Here is a 17351-nt window from a genome sequence, read left to right as displayed (position 1 = left end):
AAGATATGGCCATTGATTTTAGAAGAAAGCAATCTTGTTCTCCTCCACCTTCTTACATAAATGGAAGCTCCATAGAGATGGTTGACCAGAATAAATATCTGGGAACAATGATAGACAATAAACTCAAATTTGACGTTAATACTGATACTATTTGCAAGAAGGGACAACAACGATTGTACTTCTTTGGAAGTTTAACTCTTTCAATGTCGATAAGGTTATGTTGTCTTTATTTTACAAAATCCTTTATAGAATCTCTTCTCACCTTTTCTTTTATTGCCTGGTATGGGGGCATCAGCCTTGGGGACAAAATCAACCTCAGTCATATTGTGATAGTGGCTGGGAAGTTGATTAGCTGTCCACAAGTATCCTTGCTGAACATTTCTGAGAAGCAGGTTTTTCAGAAAGCAATGTCTAAATTGGACTGTAAAAATCATTCCCTTCATTGTTGATTTGAGGCGCTTCCCTCAGGCCGGAGACTAAGAGTCCCTTTTTATAAGTCCAATCGGACAAAGAACTCTTTTAATCCTAGCGCAATACGTTTGCTCAATTTGCACAATTCTTTGCACATACCTGTAAATGTATTTAAATCTGATGACTAGATAAGTATGACAGTTTTTGAACTTATATTAGCCTGTGTCTATCTCTTTGTTGTCCTTGTGTATCTTGTGCTATTTGTGTACCTGACTGCAAGACAAGTTTCCCTTTTGGGACAATGAAGTTAAACTGAACTGAACTGAACCTCCAAACCAAACCTCACCTTCTAGACCTCCAGACCTCCCCACCAGACCTCCCCACCTCCCCACTAGACCTCCAGACCTCCCCACTAGACCCCCCCCCCCCCCAGGCCTCCAGACCTCCCCACCAGACCTCCCCACTAGAGCTCCAGACCTCCCCACTAGACCTTCAGACCTCACTAGACCTCCAGACCTCCCCACTAGACCTCCAGACCTCCCCACCAGACCTCCCCCACTAGACCTCCAGACCTCCCCCACTAGACCTCCCCACCAGACCTCCAGACCTCCAGACCTCCTCAACAGACCTCCAGATCTCCCCACTAGACCTCCAGACCTCCAGACCTCCCCACCAGACCTCCAGACCTCCCCACTAGACCTCCAGACCTCTCCACCAGACCTCCCTAATGCCCCAAACCTTTGTGCACACTGCGCATGCAGGGCCATCCGTACCATCCAGCGTATTAAACTCAAGACATAAAGGAGTCTTAAGACGTGTGCCCGTTCTATGGCCCGACCCCCGGTCTTGTGAGAGGGGGGTTTGTTACATTGAAGCTCTCCTGTCACCTGGACCAAGAGGAGACCCAAGAGACACTGCTTTTTGAAGCTTTATTGGAATAAAGCGTGTTTTAATACACTGAACCCTTACAGTTGTTAAATGGGAATGTGTGTGTTATTTATCATTGGAAACCGTTTTCAACACTTTTCATTCAGTCCTTCTAGTTGCAGATCGCTGGTGCTAGGCTAGCGCAAGTCGACAGTTTCTGCTAGCCTGCCAATAAAAACATTTTTACCCACTCCACAGTACACCCGAGGCAAAACAATTATAACGCCAGACTATCGATGTAAATATCTGTGTTGATAGAATAATGTTAGACATAAAACTACCCTTGCATCGCAATGATCGCATTACATTTTGAGGGACTACTTTCTCAGCAGAGGCGGAATTTTACTTTGCTCTGGTGTAGCAACCAATTCACACGTAAACAGAGAAGCGCACCCCAGTCGGGACACCTAGCAGTAGGTGCCTAGGTAATATCTGTCCGCCGCTGCCGTAGCCTGCTTCCAACTACAGGGAAGTATAAACTAAATGCAATGTGATGCAAGAATAGTTTTATTTCTAACATTATTCTATCAACACAGACATTTACATCCGTAGTCGGATGTATGAACTGTATGAACTGTAAAGGTGTTTGATCCCTATGCTCTTAACTCATGTTCTCAGAGTGGAGGACTCTGTGGGCGTGGAAGAGAGGTCGGCCCTGGTCCCCAGCCTGTTCCCCTTCTGCCCCCCCACGCTGTACTTCAGCACGGCCAACGAGAGAGGTCAGTTCACCCCAAGCCGTGTGTGTGTGTGTGTGTGTGTGTGTGTGTGTGTGTGTGTGTGTGTGTGTGTGTGTGTGTGTGTGTGTGTGGTACTGAGATGTGTCTCTGTCTCCCCCTAGTGGAGATGCTTCCTCAGGACAAGAGGAGGCTTCTGAAGTGGAAGATGAGTTCGGTGACTCCCAACGTGGTCCGACACATCATCGCCAGGTCCCACTTCAAGACCACCAAAAGTACGGCCACACACTTTAGGGGGTTGGACTGCATGGCCCATGAGCTCCAGCTGGGCTCATGCACCGGACAGCTGCTCCACACAGAGCATGTTTATTATGGAATGATTGCTTCATCCATTTAATAGTAAATGAGATAATGAGAGGAATAGAGAATGCCTTCCCTGAGGTGTCCAGTTGACCAGGATATCATTTTGTTATTTTACTAACCTAATTACTCATCCAGGCTTTTCATCCGGGCTTTTGCACGTAGGGGAAAAAAAAGTAGCTTCACTTAAGAAGTTGAAACAATGGCGTTGGTTGCTAAAAAGGTTACTACCTCGCCTATATGGCATTTTTTTGGATTTAGACCTGATGAGAGTGGACAGCCAAGGGACACGACTGAAGTTGTTTGCAAGATCTGCTCATGTGTGATCCGCGCAAAAGACAGGGAGACGACCGATCTACATGACCACTATGTGCGCTTTGCAGAAGTTAATAGAAATTATGATAAACAAAATATCACAGAGCATAGAGCATGATTGTGAACGTTTACAATATCTCATGTCAATTTACAATAATAATAATTTTAATATTATTAGTATAAATCAGCTCATCTAAACGTTCAGGGCCCAACTAAGGAGTGGCCTTGGTTTATCTCTCAAGATTAAACATTTTTGTAAAGAACCAAATGACAACATAAGTCAATATATTTTTACCCAATGTAGGTCAACTTGTGTGTGCATGCTAAAACTTTGCAACTTACATCAAACTGTAGCCCCAATACAGCAGAACATTTTTGATGCTTTGATTTGGCAGCAATTTTGTCCTTAACTCACCGGTGGAGACATGAATCTGTGTTGAAAGTGGGTCATATATGTAGTCGAATAATAACATACATTTCTAATTTGGTGCCTTCTTGACCGAGAAAAGGCAGACAGTGACTTTTTGGCGCTTGTGGATTGAATACGACAACTCCCTCAATGCCAATCAGCGTTCACTCCCTGAGGAACGTAACATAACGGCCATTCAGCGTTCACTCCCTGAGGGACGTAACATAACAGCCAATCAGCGTTCACTCCCTGAGTGACGTAACATAACAGCCAATCAGCGTTCACTCCCTGAGGGACGTAACATAACAGCCAATCAGCGTTCACTCGCTGCAGTCCAGAGTGAATGCAGCAGGAGGAGAAAGTGATTGTTGCCATTTGCGGTCTCCTGGAGCACTATATCTAAATAATAATATATAATATTATATATAATATATAGGTATCTATATAATATCACGTCCAAAAACTGTGTGCACCTTTGGATGATATTATGAATTAAAGATTGCGTCGGGTTCTCAGACGTCTCTGGTACTTCCACAACAATTAAAGACTCGTAGTGGGGGTTATCTCGGCCAGAGTCCTGCGGTGACCCGCACAATTTGGATGAAACGGGTGAAAAATAATGTACTGTGTCGGACACGGGTGCGGGTCGGGTCGGACGCCTGAACAGCGCGGGTCGGTGGTAGGGATGGGTCAGAATATTCGATTATTCGTTCCCGAGGGTCAAAGTCGATTTTTAACATTTGGGCCGTTAACATTTTTTCCCATTTTTTCAAATAAACAAGAATTAATGGACGGAACTAATGTTGGTTCTGTAGCACTATTAGTTTTTATTATTATTATTAATCATGTACAGATAAACAATATACACAATACACTAGGGGTGTATGGTATAAACGGTATAGAAACGGTACAGGCAGTCTGCTATTGCGCAAGCACGCAGCCGCGCAGCAAGCGCACCTGCGTCCCTTCACAAGCTCTCATTCCACACCATACGAGACAGACGCTGGTAGCATGAAGCTGTCTCTGCATCGCTTCCGCAGGCATTTTCCAAAGCTTACGACAAAAAAGCCAGCGGTGGAACGAGATAACAAACGCTGTTTTTAAATTTTGTTTCACTGTTTACCTGTGTATGGACTAGGGCTTTGACTCCGAACTTATTCGAATATTAAATTTTTTTTATAGCCTAATATTCGAAAGAATATTAGGCAGCCCTTAATATTCGAACCTTTTATGGGCATTATTTCTTGTAAACGGGACGTAGAGCGACTCATTTCATGGATTCCTGTGAGACCAGGTTGCCTTAATTACATCTGTCGCATATTTAAGGTGAAAACTAAACGTCAAGGGAAAGAGGCGGTGGTTGCAAAAAGTATTTTGATCGCTTATTAAGTTCACTCGTTGCTTATAATGGTTTATTCGTTTCCCAGTATCATTTACTTTATTTAGAAGACAGTTTTGTTCATTTTTGAATTGTGAAATAAATAAAATATATTTTTTAAGTTATTGGAAGCGAGTCGAGCTGACCTTGCCTGCTGTAGCCTAGGCCTACCCACGGCACAAAATAAAGAACAGCCAAGACAATATCCTTAATTCAAACATGCCGTTTCATTTGGCCTCAATTGGCGACGGATGCGAATGAACATGCACATCGCGAATGCTTACCTCTCTGTCCCTGCCACGTCCGTCCCTGCTGAGCGGGTTTTTTCCGCTGCAGATGTTTTGGTCAATAGGCTCCGCACTAGTCTCCTCCCAGCACATGTTGACATGCTGTTTTTCCCTAATAAAAACTTGGTTTGATCAGACTGCCTTTTGGCTCTCTTGATGCATCTGTTGATAGCTAGGAGCAATTTTATATGCTGTCCAAAGGTAAGAAAGGCTATCTTAATTTTCCGTTCCACAAGCCCGCACCTGCTTTGTCAAAATGTTGTTTGGCTACTAAGTAATTTCATTGTTATCCTCCTTTATTATAAAGGGCGATTATTTTCGTTCCTGCATGTGGCCTAAAGTCTATTTATTTGTTTGTACAAGCGCCTGTCTTTTAGGTAGGCCCAGGGCCGCCGCTCCCCATACGCAGAGTACGCAGAGCGCATAGGGCACCAAGTAGGCTACCTGGGGGGGCCCCCCCAAAATTAAGGTTGACAATTATTACATTATTACATTAAAATTTACAAATTATATAAATGAATTACGAACAAAATGAATTACGAAAAACTGTGTGCACCCACACTCCACCCACACTGATATTATATTATAGATTATAGATTGTATTATAATATTTAGATATAGAGCTCCAGGTCTCCCGCCGGAGCTCCCGGAGTGTTCTAGAATATCTTATAGAACACGGCCAAAAGCTGTGTGCGCCTCCGGAGGATATTATGAATAAACGACTGCGTCTCTGGTACTCAGGGATGCAAACAGCGCGCTTTTCGGCGGCTGTTTGGGTGACTTGTGTGAATCGTGTAGATCCGATGAGTTTTTTTTTTTTTTGGGGGGGGGGGGTCTGGGAGGGTCTGATTATAATTTCATCAACAGTAATTCTGTATTGCATCAACGGTAGATGCAATACAGAATTACTGTTGATGAAATTATAATCAGACCCTCAGACGTGGCGCCAAACTCCAGGGTCAGACTATGTGAAAATCCTTGCAGCGCGAGATACAGGTGCGCGAAACAACTGGCTTCGCGTGCGCAGCGTTCTGATTTACTGTTTTCTCATAGACTGTATCTATGCATTTACTTATTTGGTAGATGATCTACCAATCACAGGGGGGGGGGGGTTATCGATAATAGAAAATGCGGATAATTTTCTTTCTTGTGTGTCTCGTTTTTCGCCAGTGCCTAAAACCGCCACTGCTTATAATGCTAAAGCCCAGTTCAGACCAAAGATTCGCGACGCAACTGCTTGCAACTCGCAACTCCTTGCGACGAGACGGGCTGAGACGTTCTAAAAACGGGGCAGTTCACACTGCTGCACCGGGCGGCGATTATTTTTATTTTGGTTGAGAGTAGGCTAGAGTTGCTGTGTTTCGCCATTCTCCACTACTTCTGCATTGTAGTAATTCGCTGGAGCTTAGTTTGTTTAGATCCCGCTAGTTGGATACATTGCATTCTTTCGTAGTGGCGACTTCTCTACTGCAAGGGAAGCTCGGCTTCACCTAAAATTTCGAAAATTAAATGGTCAGATATATACTGTTGTGTTAACATTTCATTGATTAAAAATGCGTTAGAACACGTCCATCTCGAAGACGAGTCCGTTCAGAATCAGCTGCTTATCGCAGGTCGACTGACTCGATTTCCTTCTCATACACTTACGTGTTTAATTTGCGTGTGTTTAGACAGATGTGCGCACACGCGCACCAAGCATCACCCGCCTTCATTCATTCTATTAAATACTCACTCGCGGTAAAACTGTTTTTTCCCACGATCAAATACTCATCAATCCTAAAAGTAATGGGCTTGTACACGATGTCTGGGTCAAGAACATATGTGTTTGCTGTACGGTGTTTGCAGATGCATTGATTTAAAAGTACAACTTACCGCTGTATCAGCTGTTCTTTCCCAAATAACAACCAATCATTTACCCTAAAACTAGATTTTGTTTTGGAAGCCTGGAATATACTTTGCTCGAATGTATTATTGTTATTATTATTATTTTAACGGATGGCATAGCCTACTATACTTCATTCATGTTCATCCATGCAGGGAAAAAAATGTTTCCACAATCCACACGCTATTTCTATGCAGTTTCACACGTATGAATAATCTTTGACATCATAATATTTAACATGCAAGTGTAGTGGTGCCTGGTTGCTGCGGGGGAAAATCAGCTTTGCGCCAGGTGCAAACTAGCAATGACACATGCGTCGGTGTAGAAAGTCAATTGCGCCGGGCGCAAGATAGGGCCCTTCTTCTGTTTGGCGCACATGGCTAATTTGCATACGCGCACAGGACTGTCGGAATGGGAACATGTCGGACTGGCAGCATTACGGGGGCGCGATTACGGGCTGGCGGAGTTACATTTAAAAATCGCGTTCAAGTAAAAATAAATAAGAAAAGCGGAATCAATTTGTGGCGCTCGTTGTTCAATATTGGCCTATGTGTGGGAAACACTGGAGTGGGCTTATCTTATCAACAGGCGGCACTGCTTTTTTAAGGATACTAAAATCATTTAATACATTTTAATTGAGTCAAATAGATTGCTGAAGGTGGCGCAGGGCACATTGAGGAAAGGGGGCTGAGTGAACTACTTTGCTCTCCGTTATGATACAGAAAGTCTAGGGTGATCAGACGTCCCGGTTTCAGACGTCTGGTCGCGTTATGCTACAGTATGGCTAAAATATTAAACTCTTCATTTGCAGAATGAGAGAATTTGATGAGAGTGCGGCACTTACTGTGCAACAAGTGGATAAAGGATGTAAAACCAGTTGGAAGTGGCCTTGGCTAAAAGTTGAAACTGCAATTGAGGTCAAGGCAGTCAACGCAATTTCAAACTATCAGACTTTATTAAAAAAATTGAAAAAAAGGGATGTGCTAAATGCACTCTCTGCGTTAAAGAGATAAATTATGGTTCCAGAGGGCTGCATGCCCTGTTGGAACACTGCCAGAGCACAATACACACACGGAGAGTGGCCTCCATCGTATCTACCCAAAGTGTGGCCCAGCTGCTCTGTAAGGACAATCCTTTACCAGCTTCCAGCCAGAATCAGGCCTCAGCAGCCGAAAAGATCAGGGAAAGTGTAGTACTCCCGATTCCAATGTGCAATCGGATTGCCAATGGAGAGGTGAGTGTGTGTGTGTGTGTGTTGAAGACTAGTTAAACAAAATTAACGTTTTGTGGATTTTCAAGAATTTCAGTTTGCACTTTGTCTGTGTATAGGGTGGGCCGGGGATGGCAGAGGTTGGTGGAAATGTCATTATTTGATATTTGCTGCGGGGGCGCGGGCTTCAAAAATCTCTCTTTTTTGACCATAGGTCTGTTTGCATCCCTGGTACTACAGCATTGCTTCTTTAGTGCTCGTGTGATCTACCGGTCACACAGGTCACACGGAAATGTCAAATCCATACCATAGCGCAAATTCACACCGGTGTACTCTCTATACTGTTTATACCATACACCAGGCCTATTCAACTAGCGGCCCGTGGCTTCTTAATTTCTTTCTGGCCCGCAGGAGATTGCCTGCAAACCCAAAAAAATAAAAATATAAAAATAAAATTGTATAATTTTTGTTTTTGGTTTGCATTCGTTTTATTTTATTTTTATTTAATACAAACGTATTAAATCATACACATGCCTATAAGGCTTTGTCTGCACCTGCTATTGGCTCAGTCAAGCTCACGTTGCATTTTATGTTCGAGGGCCACAGAGAAACTCACTTTAGCTAGGCTAACAACACGCTTCAGGATGTCTCTCCAAGCCAAAAAAACGCAAAATTGATTGTGAAAATCACCAATTCAGAAACAAATGGACCAACAAATATTTATTTTCTTTGCCATCCTCAATAAGTAATAAACCGGTGTGTTTATTGTGCAACAAATGTATTTCCGTGATGAAGGAATACAACGTAAAGAGGCACTACAACTCAAATTACGGCTTGTTTGCTGCCAGTTATCCCGCGGGCTCTGAGGAATGGAGAAAGAAAGTACTGGGGCTGCAAGCATCTTTTGAACGGAGTCAAATGGCTTTTGGTCAGTTTTGCACGGAACAAGAGAGAGCCATGATAGCATCCCTGTGTGTATCCTAACCAGACAGAAGAGGCCCTTTGCCGACGTGGACACTGTTAAAGATTGCATGCTTGCTGTCATTGATGGTTATTGACCAAAAAGTAAAAGAAAGCGTCACTTCAGCCATTAAAAAAGTCCCTCTTTCAGACACATTAATTCTGCGCAGAGTGGAACTACTGGCAAAAGATGTGTCTGGGAAGCTTTTTGATAGCTGTGGACGGATCAACTGACTGTACCGACATGGCCCAGCTTTGCATTTACGTGAGGTTTTTCGATGGAGTGAGAACTTCTGGGGAACTTCTGGGGCTTATTCCGCTGGAGGGACACACTATAGGTGAAGTGATTTTTAAAAAGATAGTGTCATTTTTTAATGAACATGAACTGGATATACAAAAAGTGTGCCTGTTGGTTACTGATGGCGCTCCGGCTATGATCGGCAGAGTGCAGGGGCTGGTGGCGTGGCTATCAGCCTTAGCCCCACATATGCAGTATTTTCACTGCATCATTCATCAGTCGGTGTTGTGTGCTAAGCTCAGTGGTGATTTGAAAAACACAATGGACACCGTCATGAGCATTATGAATTTCATCCACTTAACCTCCAGCCTACAACATCGCTTGTTTCGTCAGCTGCTTGCTGACACGTGCGCCGAACACACAGACTTGCTTGTACATAACGATGTGAGATGGCTGAGCAAGGGAAAAGTTTTGGACAGACACCGGAGATTGTGTCTTTCCTTCGTACATGTAAACACAAACGAGCAGCGAACCTATTGGAGCGCATGTTGGATGAACGGTTTATGGCAGAAGTCTACTTTCTCCATGACATTTTTGGACACATGAACACTTTGAATCTCGAACTGTAAGTCGATCGCTGATCTGGTCGAGAGACTTTGTGCCTTCAAGACAAAGCTATCGATCTACAAAACAGACCTGATCACAAAAAAACTGCTGCACTTACCACAACTCCGTGCATTCATGAGCACATCACAAGGGGGAGACATATCGCCTGTCATGACAGACTGCATCACAAAATTGACAGGGAACATCACGATTCCAAGGCTTCAGCATTCCCATTGAGGTACTGCAGTTTACTTGTGACCCATTTTCCATCAAGCCTGATGCAGACTTCTGTGCAAAAGTAAAAGAGGTATTATCTTGTATTGCTGAAAGCATATTTCAGATGGAACTGGTTGATGTGCAGTCTGAGGGTGTAGCCGACTAACAGCAGTAAATACAGAGTATGCAGCATTTCATTGGGGTTATCAAGCGAGCACCCTATTTCACCGATGTTTCGTTAAGTTAGGCCCACGACACCTCCTGAGGGCTTAACAATGAAACCAGTGTCCTGGAGTCACCCCCCTCTATGCAGCCACCACATTGCCACATTTAATGTATCCAAATACTCTTTCCTGCATCGTATCCCTAGCCCTACCCCTAACGCTGACCAAACAAACACGTTAGCACATTATTCAGCTGGCTTACCTTAGATTGCACGCCAGGAAGTATGTTTTCTCCTTGTCCACAGCCATTCACTTGCTTGTTCTGCTGCCAAGGACATGTTACTAACCGCCTGCCTCAGACTTCGTCCACAAATGCCCAGTTCAGTCAGCAAGCTATTAGCAGATCTAGCCACGAACCGCGCACCGATTTCAATAGGCCTTAGTCGCGTACTCCAGCCTCACTGTGCTGCCTCTCCAGCCATTTCAGCATACTTCGCTTTCTTAAGCTCATTGGCTACTTCAACTCTTGTCTTCCCAAGGAACTGTAAATTCAATGAAATAAACAATCTTCTCCAAGTCCGACCACAATAACATATCCGGTCTTAGCCGAGTGCTAACAATGTGAGGAGGGACAACAACCTGCTGAATAAGATCCGCCTTCATTTCCCAGGCTCCTCCATTACTTAGCTGCCTGGCTCTGTGCCTGCCTTTAAATGGTCTAGCCTTTTCCCCCTGACGCACAAAGTTAATTTGCCTACCCTCTTTACTAGCGGCTGATGAATTAGCTTCTCTCCGTTTATCATCAACAGCCTCTGCCAAACATTTCAATACCTGGTTATGACGCCACGTATACCGCCCCTGGGAGAGACTGACCTTGCATCCTGATAGGATATGGCGGAGGCTGCACACACATAGTGTGCATGTCTCATCCTCACAAAACCATTGATTTAAGTTCTGGGGAGATGTATGAAGGTATTATTGTAGCAAAAGTCTCGAGCATGCGTACAATAAAGTCACAAATGTGTAACAGTAAAGTTGAAGTCGTAAATATTTTTTCTACCATTGTCAACACAAAATAGGGGCTACGAGTTCACAAGTCCTTTGTTACAGGTGCACAAATCCTATCCTGTGCATCACAACTTCAAAGAGTCATGCACTTGCCACTTTTGCTACAATGATCACAGCGCAGTTGGTGCAAAACACATTTGCACACCCGTGTTTCATAATCTGAGAACGTGCACAACATTTGTGCATTCGTAACCCAAATGTGAACTGAAGTTGCACATCTGTGAAATATTTCCTCACAAATAAAATTATATAGATCGCTATGTTCATTGAGCATTTTAATGAGCGAGTACAAGTCCATCGATACAACTGCTCAAATCTGCTGCTACGATTCTCAGCTGTTGTTTTTCCTGCTGGTACTTTTGCTACACGTCTAGGTGGTACATGTGTAGCAAAAGTGATTTGTATCCATATGACGCAGAGCGTCCGTGGGCGGGACAAAATTGCAGCATAAACCAATGAAAGTCGCTGGCAGGGGGTGCACTTTTCAAACTACACTGGGACCTATCCAAGCAAACTCTTACTTTCTGGAGTCTTGAAAGAAGAGAATAGGGCATCCTACACGACGAAGGTGGGTATCTTACATTATGTCAAATTAAATGACTTAGTTAAACTGAATTCCCCCCAAATTATTGCATCAACATGCCGCAAGTGTCATTCAATGTATTTTGATGGTCGGCATAATATATAATAATATGTATAATATATAAGTTCATAAATGACTCGGATACTGCGTGGCCTGTGTGATGTTTCCCCCCGCCCCCCATACCCCCCAAATCATTCGAAAATAGTTTGGATCCGATATTCAACATTCGTTAATTGATTCGCGGCCGGGGATCGCCGGTCGCAGGAGCGGCGTGCATCCCCTGCATTCATCCCGTGCATGTGCGCTTCGATTTCACCCCGTTCACCCAAGGCTGAATTAAAAGTACATGTTTTTGTTTTCAACTTGTTGATGACAAACATTATAAAAGCATGTAGGCCTACTTTTAATGCTTTGGTTTGCTTTCAGCTTTGGGTGAATGGGGTGAAATGGAAGCGCACATGCACGGGATGAATGCACTGAAAGCAATGCATGCTGCGCGCTCCTGCGACTGGGGATCAACATTCGGGGATCCCCGCGAATGTTGAATATGGGATCCAAACTATTTTCGAATGATTTGGGGGGTATGGGGGGCGGAGGGAAGGGGCAACTTCACACAGCCGGCGCAGTATCCGAGTCATTTCTGAACTTATATATTATACATATTATTATATATTATGGCGACCATCAAAATACATTGAATGACACTTGCGGCATGTTGATGCAATAATTTGGGGGGAATTCAGTTTAACTAACTAATTTAATTTGACATAATGTAAGATACCCACCTCCGTTGCTTGGATAGGTCCCAGTGTAGTTTGAAAAGTGCACCCGCTGCCGGCGACTTTCATTGGTTTATGCTGCAATTTTGTCCCGCCCACGGACACTCTGCGTCATACGGATACAAATCACTTTTGCTACACCACCTAGGCGTGTAGCAAAAGTACCCGCAGGAAAAACAACAGCTGAGAATCGTAGCAGCAGATTTGAGCAGTTGTATCGATGGACTTGTACTCGCTCATTAAAATGCTCAATGAACATAGCGATCTATATAATTTTATTTGTGAGGAAATATTTCACAGATGTGCAACTTCTGATGCATAAGTTCACATTTGGGTTACGAATGCACAAATGTTGTGCACATTCTCAGATTATGAAACACGGGTGTGCGAATGTGTTTTGCACCAACTGCGCTGCGATGATTGTAGCAAAAGTGGCAAGTGCATGACTCTTTGAAGTTGTCATGCACAGGATAGGATTTGTGCACCTGTAACAAAGGACTTGTGAACTCGTAGCCCCTATTTTGTGTTGACAATGGTAGAAAAAATATTTACGACTTCAACTTTACTGTTACACATTTTTGACTTTAGTGTACCCATGCAACATAAATATTTACGACTTCAACTTTACTGTTACACATTTGTGACTTTAGTGTACACATGCAACATAAATATTTACGACTTCAACTTTACTGTTACACATTTGTGACTTTAGTGTACGCATGCTCGAGACTTTTGCTACAATAATACCTTCATAGAGATGGGAGCACATCATATGTAGCACCTATCATAAATCTGATCCTGCTAGCCTCCATGCTCCATAGATCTTTCCATTTTATCTTCTTCTTCTCCACTCCCTCCCAATTCACCCACTGCCCTTGTTTTTTTCTGCGACACTGCATTAGTACATCTTATTGTCTCCTCTAGTCTATGTATTTCCTCCACTACCATTTTCCTCCTTTCTCCTGCAGAAGCCTTACCCCACGAGGGTTTATCTGCGTCCCTCCATAAGCCCCCCCGCCCATGCTGAACATGGCCCATGATATCCCTATGCCTAAGTGCCGATTGAGCTTGCTGAACCGCTTGTTTTGGTTTCCATTTCCTCCCTGCGTTAACTGTGGGTGCAACCCTCCTCACCGCTGGGTCCTTGGACTGAGTAAGAGTAATTTCCAGTCTAACCTTAGCACATTTAAATTCTTCGGTCAGATTAGATATTGGCAACTCTACAATGCCCTTCCCATACAAGGCTACGCTGCTTAGGCAGCGTGGGACTCCGAGACACTTTCTGACAAAAGAGTTGATCATTTTTTCCATCCTGTCTACCTTTGACAGAGGAACTCCATACACTGTCAATGGCCACATTAGCCGAGGCAATAAACCAAACTGCAGACACCACAACTTAAGCTTACCTGGCAGCCCTGACCTGATTTTTTTCAATACCTTGTCTAGTTTCCTGTCTCAATTCTTCAACCTGTGACTTATCACTAATGCTTGCATCATACCACCTTCCCAGACTCTTCACTGGCTTCTCCAGAACTGTAGGCATCACCTCTTCATTTATAGCAAACTTCTTCTCTACTACCTTCGCTTTAACGATTGAGAGATCAGTACCCCACAATCAGGAAAGTGGCATCACTTATTCTGACAATGTTTGGCTCAACCTATACTATATATATGAGTCTAGCTTTTCTCATATGAATGCCATCAAAACAAGGGTACGTTGCTCCATGACCAATGAGAAGCTCCATGAGGATTGGCCTTACAACTTATGAGCCAAACTATGCTGAAATAGTAAAATCAAGGCAGTGTAATTTTCTCTCACTGACTGAAACAGGCTCAAAATGTGTCATATGTACAGTAGTTCTGTTTTGTGATGATTCAAACAACATTGTTGAATTCTAAATATGTGTCAAATATGTAAGAACAACATTTATACAACATTATAATGGTACGATTATAAGTGAAGAAGTTTATTCCATGTACCGTAATTTCCCGACTATAAGCGGCGGTTTATACACAAATTTTCCAAAATTCCATAAGCTATGAGGTTTATGAATTGGTGCAGCCAATACGTAGGAAAACGATTTCTAAAAATCTATTTTCAGTTAATTAAGTTATTCGTTCTTTGCTACTGTCAGGACCACTTGGCTCGAGTAGCGCTGACATAATCAGGGAGACCACGCTGATTGAAAAGGTGCAACAAACGTTTATTAAATTAACCAACCATCAGTAATGAGAAGCAACAACCAAAAGTGTAGTGCAGATCAGTAGATGACGGATAAAGCAAAGTGAGGTGAAAATGAGGCGCGCAGCTGCGGCCAGCCTCCCCGCGTCAGGCCGGGCAGCAGTGAGAGACCGAGCCGACAGGAAGGACGTCTTTTATCTCCCGTCCAATCAGCTCACCATTGGCCTGGCACGGCCCATAGAGACAGCTCCCCTAGTTATGATAAAGGAACAACAGATACCACTGGCACGCCAGGTAGACAGGCACACCCAGCACGGCAAAGCTGGGCGTGACACTAAGAATCTCTTTCGTATGTCGTTCGTTGGTAAGGTTGGTCTGAAGCGCTCGTAGAACCTTCTTAGCTCTACTGTAGGGATGATTCACCTCCTGACGCTAGTCTCCGCCACTACAGTAACCTTTAGAAATCCCTGTTGTGCATGGAACTGCCACATTGGCAGTGTTGTGTTTCACCAATATACAGTACAGTAGGCCTATATATACGGTACAGCAGGCGAGGTCAGCTCGACTCGCTTCCAATAATTTCAAAAACTCGCAACTTCAAAAGATTATTGTATTTATTTTACAATTTAAAAATGAACAAAACTGTCTTCTAAATTAATGAAATGATACTGGGAAATGAATAAACCATTATAAGCAACGAGTGAACTTAATAAGCGGTCAAAATACTTTTTTCAACCACCGCCTCTTTCCCTTGACGGTGCGCAAAGCCCGCACACAGACAGGTAGCAAAAAGCAAAACAGTGACAGCATAAACAGTTGTGAGTTAAATATGTCCATCGGGGAACACGTCAATTCCTCTAATGCTGACGTTTAACATAAATCAGCACCGATTCACCTTTATCGTCAACTGTAGCCTTGCTGAACTCCCTGCATCCTCGCTGTGTTTATTCCTTTTTTCCAGATTCATATGGTGGTCTTATCATGGTAAACTAGCTCATTGTCAGGTGTTTAACAGCGACACGCACTCTGAGACAGTAAAGAAAGACAGGTCCTGTAGCTGCTACACGCGTTTGATGTGCTCTCGCCGTTCTCCTGCACAAAAATGTGCACGTGCCAAGCAGTAGGCCTAGTTGGTCTTAACGTTAAGGGGAAAAAGCAAGTTCAAGTTTAACCGATTTGCAGTGACCACTTGGCTGAAGGGTTTTATATGCCTATTCATTATATAATTAGCCCATTTGAAACTTGTGTGGCCTATATATGGGTGCAGCTTATGCACAATTCTGTCTCTGTTATACATAAATTAAAGCTTTGCGGTTTATCCACGATGTGGCCTATATGCGGGAAATTACGGTAGTAGTACTATATCTATTAAGTTAACACTACTTTAAGTAAGATTTATTTGTAGCGATTCATTTACATAGTTTTACTCTGTGTGTGGCCCCTGAACCCCCAGTGGTTTTCCTTTTTGGCCCACTTGTTAAGGAGGTTGAATAGCCCTGCCATACACCCCTAAGTCCCACCCACTGGAACTATTACTTTTTTTTAGACCCCCCCCCCCCCCTCCTTCTTACACTTCCTGCTTTAAATTATGCAAAAATCGTAATTTTGCGTCATTCAGCGGCCCCACAATTTAGGAGTTCCCTCATGGGAGTTGCCGTTGGTGCTGGAAGTACTTTGTCAACCCCCCTTTGAGCCCTTGGGGCAGAGTGAATCAAAATCACTGTCTGACAAGACAGCCTTCCTGCTAGCAACTGCATCAGCAAAGTGGGTGGGGGGGCTCCTCAGGCTTGTATGAGCTGGAACGCTGATGGTTCAGGGGTGAGTCTTTGGCCGAATCCCTAATTTTTACCCTAGAGGATACCTGCCTCTTAGGCCAATCAGTGCATCACGCTGGCGGCATATGATCCCACACGCCTACCAGGTGATGGGGATGAAAGAGCAACACTACTCTGCCCAGTGCGGGCACTCAGACGGTATATGGAGGCAACGACACAGGAGGTGCCATGCCTTGTCCAAACAGAGACTGTCCAATTGGATTGTGGAAGCCATCCTTGAGACATACAAGACCAAGGGCCTTCCCGTGTCCTTTAAGGCTAGTCCTGCCTAGGCCGTAATCATCCGGTTTGTCAACAGCACAAGATCGCTCTACTAAGGCAAGGCAGACAGTAAAAGTAAAATTACTTCCTTCAAAATCTACTTGATAGGGGTGTAACAATACACTAAAGTCACCATTCGGTACGTACCTCGGTTTTTAAGTCACGGTTTGGTATGTTTTTCGGTACAGCATTTTTTTTTTTTTTTTTTTTATTAAACAATTTATTTTTTTTTTTTTTTTTTTTATTTGATTTATTAAATTGTATCAAACAAATGCCTTACACAAATGAAAATACATAAAATACAATAGAGGATAAAAACACAATAAAGTCCAGGACTTATTTCCATTGTGGTCCTCAACACAAAACATCAGGACAAGACAAGACACTCACAGAGTGTGTGATAATAAATAAAAACGTTTTTCACGTTTTTTCGGTACATACCGAAATGAAATGTGCATCGAACCATTAGACCCTTACTGAAAAAATTTGGTACGAATGAGTATCATTACACCCCTACTACTTGAATAAAAGTTAATTGGAATCCCATTGGAAAACCTACTTGAGTAAAAAAGTACTTTGTTGTAAAGTTAGTCAAATTACAAGTTA

At 43.4% G+C, this 17351-nt stretch overlaps 1 protein-coding gene across 2 annotated transcripts in view; it reads left to right on the top strand.

Annotated features, from left to right (window-relative positions):
- ttll4 (tubulin tyrosine ligase-like family, member 4) overlaps positions 1-17351 on the top strand; it is a 92358-nt gene that overhangs the window by 47497 nt on the left and 27510 nt on the right. For both annotated transcript variants that reach the window (XM_084478753.1, XM_084478752.1), the window contains exons 8-9: positions 1957-2057; positions 2177-2287. In XM_084478753.1, coding sequence (XP_084334879.1) covers positions 1957-2057; positions 2177-2287 — 212 coding nt within the window. The remainder of the gene's footprint in view (positions 1-1956; positions 2058-2176; positions 2288-17351) is intronic.

The sequence above is a fragment of the Micromesistius poutassou genome (genome assembly GCF_964030765.1).
Source record: "Micromesistius poutassou genome assembly, chromosome: 14".
NCBI lineage: Eukaryota > Metazoa > Chordata > Actinopteri > Gadiformes > Gadidae > Micromesistius > Micromesistius poutassou.
This window is presented reverse-complemented; position numbering and strand designations above follow the sequence as displayed.